This window comes from Salarias fasciatus, chromosome 11 (assembly GCF_902148845.1).
Source record: "Salarias fasciatus chromosome 11, fSalaFa1.1, whole genome shotgun sequence".
Taxonomy (NCBI): domain Eukaryota; kingdom Metazoa; phylum Chordata; class Actinopteri; order Blenniiformes; family Blenniidae; genus Salarias; species Salarias fasciatus.
Genome location: NC_043755.1, coordinates 16,288,925 through 16,295,118, shown reverse-complemented (window position 1 = coordinate 16,295,118; position 6,194 = coordinate 16,288,925). Strand labels below are relative to the sequence as shown.

General features: G+C 42.0%; 1 protein-coding gene across 1 annotated transcript; it reads right to left on the bottom strand.

Moving 5' to 3' along the window:
• Positions 1-399: 399 nt before the first annotated feature.
• irx4a (iroquois homeobox 4a) lies at positions 400-5,974 on the bottom strand. The gene is made up of 5 exons (XM_030102687.1): positions 5,730-5,974; positions 4,624-4,875; positions 3,678-3,784; positions 1,846-2,156; positions 400-1,171 (listed from the first exon to the last, which is right to left on the bottom strand). Exons 1-5 carry the CDS (start codon positions 5,772-5,774, stop codon positions 462-464), a joined length of 1,425 nt encoding a protein of 474 aa, XP_029958547.1. The 5' UTR covers positions 5,775-5,974; the 3' UTR covers positions 400-461.
• Positions 5,975-6,194: the final 220 nt, after the last annotated feature.

Here is a 6,194-nt window from a genome sequence, read left to right as displayed (position 1 = left end):
TATTTTCAGTGAACAAAGTTGAAACGCTCTCCTCCACCTCCGAGGAGAACAGTGCATCTGTGAGACTTATTTTTCTTCTTTTAATAGTGATATTCAACTGCTGAGACCTAAATAATATTCAATTACACTTGCATGCGCATAGTAAAGCAAATCCCCCCCCGAATAAAAAAAAAAAGAAATCCTGTAAACCTTAGGTCTATTCATCCCACCCCCAGCCCCCAAGATGTAAACTTTTAAGTTATACATTTCAATAAGTTTTGTGCGTGCGCTGAATCAAATAAGCCAAACTGATCCGAATGTTTCACTTCTGTAACTCCAATGTAACAGTATATATGGCTACAATTGCTTTAGAAACGAACATAATCAGGGATCGTGGGAGACGCGATAGGCTTTTTTTCCCCCACCCGACTTAAAGTCACAAAAAAAAGTCTTTGTTTGCACTCAGGGGTCATTTGGTTTCGTTAGGAGCAGAAAAGCTTGTTGATAGTTTTTGGGAAACTCATGACACTGTCTTTGGAGGAGTCTTGGTGCTGCTGCAAGGCCGCCGCGCTCCTCTCCGCCTCCAGGATCGCGCCTTTGGTGTTCGCGCTCCACGAGACGGTGGTGTTGGTCAGAGCCTGGCTCAAAGTGCTGTGCCTGAACAGGGGGTCGTGGAAAACCCCGTCCACCCAGTTTCTCAGGGTCGTGACCGGAGAGTCCTGTCTGGTGTCCAGGCCGGCGACGGGTGAGGTGGCGGCGGGGGACGGGGTGAGGGAGGAGGGGGGCGGCGGCTGGCACCGGAGCATACAGGACGGGTACTCAGTCTGGTTCAGGGAAGTCGCGGTCTGGGCCAATGACCAGATCCGAGGCTTGCCGTCTAATATCTGGTGCCCCTGTTGCTGATTATAACACGCCTTCGCCTGCTGTCTGCTGTCCGCCTGGAAGTCCTCCGGGCTCGTTTTGAGACAACTTTTGTTCAAGTCCTGCTCCCCTCCGAGAGAGACGGGGATGGAGATCTTCAGGGACGCGTCCTTGACCAGGTGCTCAGGGGGACAGTCGCTCGTCGTTGTCGACATGTGTGTGTTCATGTGGTAGCGGTGCTTGAGCTCGCACTCGGAGTTCTCTGACTCCAGCGTGTCGAAATCGTCCAGGTCGCTGAGCTGGAGGTCTTTATCGGGCCGGCTCCTGGTCTCTGCCGGGACGAGAAGGGGCAGAAGACAGGGGACATGTGACTGAATGTTATCAGGTCTGAGAGGAGGGATTGCTTAAAGCAAGAAAAAAAAAAAAAAGAAAAGAAAAAAAAGAACACGACTTATTTTAATACACTTATTGTCATAATAATTATCATAAAATCTAAAGTGAATTTAATATTTTAGGCCTGTATCACATATTCTAATTTAAATAACTAGGCAAAAGAATGCCTCAATGTTTAAATAAGAATAAATCTGCCTGTATGTTCCTGGTGTTAACTGAGGCCTCCATCAAGAATCTTTTAAATCTGATGACTTGTGCAATTATGTGATGCTTTTGTCAGCTTTCATGTTTCATACACATTTTTGTCTTTTGTGGTTTGTTAGGATTACCAAAAAAAAAAAACTTCTCATTTTGTAATATATATTACATTTAGCTGAATCATTCTGAAGTTGATTGAGCTTTACACATGAGGATCAAGCTATCTATGAATAAAGTGTGATAAAATACAGTGTAACACATTAAAGAAGGATAAAAACAGAAGTTACTCCCAGAACATAAATACAAAATACACTCAATTCAAATTGTAAAAAGTACAGCAGTGTAAAGCATTAAAACATTTAAGCATCAAACTTCTTTTAATTCATCAATGGAAGAAGGCATGATGACACTAACCATCATCATTATTTTCACTCTTTATCTGCTCTTCCTGAGACCCATCTTCATCGTCATCATATCTTTTCTCCTCTGAGCCCTTGTTTCTGGGCGGCCACGTCATCTTGTTCTCCTTCTTGAGCCTCCTCCTGGCGTTGGCGAACCAGGTGGAGACCTGCGTCAGGGTCATCTTGGTGATGATGGCCAGCATGATCTTCTCCCCTTTAGTTGGGTACGGGTTCTTCCTGTGCTCCTGCAGCCAGGCCTTCAGCGTGCTGGTAGTTTCACGCGTGGCGTTCTTTCGCCTTGTTCCCCCATCCATGGAACCGTATCTGTTAATCAGAGCAACATAAGCAAAATGGTAATGAGAGGGTAAATACGATCAGTAACCCTTGTCGCATGACGATTGCAAACTTTATGGCAGTTTATTTCCTGAAAAGCATGAAAGAGCCATCTGCTTCCTGCGTGACATGTTTCATAAGCCTTATATCAACACTATTCACCAGTGATTGCCTTCCAAAACAGCATACAACTAACGTACATGTTTTAATAAGTGTAAAATTTGAAGTAAACAGAGTGGTGTGCAACTTCCTTGAAACTATTCTGATTGTTCAAAAGTCTTCCAGCAGCTCCCCCACTCCTATCCAAAGTCGTTCAGTTATTTCTGTCATTTGAAAATGTACAAATTCATTTCAACACTAAAATGCTGAGTATTACACATGGCATGCATTTGCTTTTTTTTCTCTCGCCTTTTTGAATGTATTACCCAGTAAAATCTTTTTAAACCCACGACTCTTTCACTCCTCTCCTGTCTCTCGCAAATATCAACCATAAACCTACATTTAAAATGCATGGTGTTGATTTTCAGTCAGCAGTGAGCTGTAAAAGTCCTCTCAGGGGAGGCTTTTATGAGGCCTTTATTGCCCCGTATAGCTTAGAGTAGGTCAAGCACTGCTGGGGGAATCAAAAGGAGCGGAGCGCTGCACCTTTCCTTCCCTTATGTTGTTCCCTCCCAGATAAAATAGACTGTAAAATTGCTTTATTGAGTGTAATGATGAGCCCTCAGGTAAAAGAGGAGTGCAGACAACGTGGTAGTGCTGTAGGCCTGCTTGTTTAGCTTAGTGCCATAACTTCTGTTAGGCCTTTTGCTATACGTGCACTTAGACCTGATGACACTTTTAATCTTTAGATTTGACTAAAGGGTTAAGCTTTGAATTATGTGGACTGTCATTTAATTATTAAGTATTGTACATGTTTTAGTCAAGAGTTTACTGTATAAGCTGACACTTTTCTTTGAGTTTCAATCGTGCTGCTTTTCTTTAGGGTGACGGTTCTGAAAATGCAGAGTCAGGGAGAGTTATCATTCACAGCCTGTATTTTCACCATGTCACAGACTTAATTTGGATGTCATCTGATTATTGGGAAGACCTTTCCATATGGCAGGCATGCTCTTCACTACAAAGAAGGGGCCTTGTGTTTTGATGAAAGGGGGCGCAGGTCTTCTGAGGCAATTCACCTCATCAGAGAAGAAATGTGTCATGAGATGAAGGTGATCACCTCATGTTGCTAGATGTGATGAGAACTGCCTTGACCTCTTGGGAATTATTGATTTAATGCCGGAAAACTGACCCTTCACTGCAACTCAATACTTAAAGAGTTACCTTTTTCCTAAAATTTAGTCACATTTTTTGGTGTATTGTCTAAAACAAATTGGATAAGAGTTTCAGCAGTTCAGTTTTTGACTGTTCCCTCACTTTCACACTTCATTGTACCAAAGAAGTTACTCTTAAATAACCCGATATTCAAACTTATTGGCATTATAAAATCAATCACCACTGGATATCCATACATACCTGTCATACTGGTACTGTCCCAGGGTGGGATCATAAGGGTAGTAGGCTGTTGCCTGGGTTATTCCTGCATGCGCAGATGCTGAAGCATCTTTAGTGTCGAATGTGCCCTGCAAACATACAAGTGGTATTAGAAAAAAAATAAGAATATAAATATTTTGTAGCTCCTCTGTTGTAAGTTAACATCAATAAATTCAGCACACATTATTTTAAAGTTGTAATGATTGTACTAAAAAAAACTATGAAAACCATGAAAGCCAAACCATGAAAACAGAAATATGCAGTGCTGGAAAAGTATTTCAGAGATTAAACAGCAGTATCAGCCTCAAACTGAGAACTTTAGAAATTACTGTTTTCCACATACATTTGTTAATTCGTCTGAATACTCAAAGTTCAAGATTCTCAAGTACTGGTAGATTATGCTATGACTGCTTATCAGTTTTAAAAATGTATTTTTGAATGTTAAGCTCTACATATTTTCACTGTCTCTGTTAGCATCCAGTTAGATTTAAAGCAAAACATACAGGAAAGGGACAGGTTTTTTTTTTAAATTGTAGGCCCACGTATATAAATTCTGTTGAATCATGTTTAAACATTCACTTATAAAGAAAGTTGTAATGGTTGAAATTTTACTGAATCAACAAAGTGTGCACATTTATGAAATGCAGCTTATTTTATTTGCAAAAAATAAGTTAATACCACAGTCACATAATTTATTTGTTTTTTAATAATATTGATGAATCCCAAAACTAAGCGACATAGTGAGAGACAACTGTTATAATTCCAGGGACCTTAAAGGAGTAAATCGAACAAAAATAAGAAAGGTGGCATTTCACTGGGTGATTTAAAAAAAAAAAAAAAAAAAAGGAGGAGAGTAGTTGCTCCTTCTTTTCTCTGCACCCTGCGGCTCCATAAATCAATGCCAAGTGGGATCAGATGTGGCGCTTACCAGCGAGTAGAAAGCGGAGGCGTCCGTGCCGTATGTAACGTAATTCCCATAGCCTTGACCGCCGGTGTAGGGGCTCCCGTACACGCCCAGCGCGGCGGCGGAGCTCAGCTCGTGCCTGGCCGTGGCCAGCAGCCGGCTCTCGTACACGGGACAGTACACCGGCGTCTGTCCGGAGGCGGCTACTCCGGAGTCGGCTATGGATCTGCCGGTGGACTCGCAGCAAGTGGTCAGAGAGTTGGTTGTCATCAGGAACTGAGGGGGGGAAAAAAAGCAAGTATAGAAACCGTCATTTCCACAAAACTTGACACTCCAGCAAACATGAGATGACAAAAAATAAGCGCACGACCTGATGTCAGCTGTAGTTATAAACTTATTTTTAAGTTAAATCTAAAGATGTACTTATTCCACTAACATTTTAAAAGGGTAAATACGTTTTCTTAAAAAAACGGCATTGCTCTTTTTAATTACAACAGGATATCAAGAGATGTCACAGTTAAAACACCTAAATAAAACATCCCAAAAGTTAAAAGTTGCGTTTGCTTGTGGAATTTCTGTTATAATGTGCGCGTAAAACGTGTCCAAATCCACCCGTCTGTTTTGCACGATCTTTAAAGAAAACACGCGCTTTACAAACAGGGGCATGTTTTCCTTCACGTCGCACGGTAATACGCGAAGTGATGCCCAAATGATTTTTTATGGCTCAAAGCCAAAAACAAAACAGCAGCTGGGTTATAGCGCGAAACCAGCCCGGCGCGTGCCGAACAAGTTGCCATGTGTGTCCCAGAGCAGATAAACATATGGTTGACATTACAGAGCGGCTATTATCTTACAGAAATCAGTGAACGAGAGGTCGGGGGTCTCGTTGGTTTCCTGTTACACACACTCTTGTTTCTGTTTTTTTATCTTTTTGTTCTCCCGGCGCGGAAACACAGGTATCACTGACTGCAACGCAAAACCTTTCCGATACCCGAAAGGGTATTTAAAGTCCCCCAGAATCTTGGCTAAAGTGCGTAAAAGGATCAAGCGGCAAAATCGATGCGGCGATCAATCGCGACAATATCAAAATGAAAGCGTGCGATCGGGCAAACGTAGTTGGTTGAACTTACTTGCGGTGCAGACGAGTAGGGATATCCAAATTGTGGATATGACATGGTAGAGAGGTCCCCCAATATCCAGAAATAAAGCGAGACTGAAGGTCTCCACTCTCACGCAGGCTGCGGCTCTGTTTGACTGTACCAATTGATTGGTAAGCACAGGCTCCTTGGATGCTTATAGGGCGAAGCAGAGTAGCATGTTTAATTTGTGTAAAATGCCCCCCACTCAACGCCTTTCCAGAGGGGGAAAAAAAACTATGATTAAAAAAAGCAAAATGGAAAATGTAACCCTTTTTTAAAAACTATATCTAGATTAAATACATAAACTCCAGTGGCACACGTGTCTTTTTTCCTACAATGATCACTTTGTTGTCAGATACATATTTTTGCCTTATAAAAAAGTAGTATAAAAGACGTCAGCAGCAGAGGCAGGTTGTTTTAAGCGGCGGTGACTCTGACGTCAGAAGTTTCCCACTC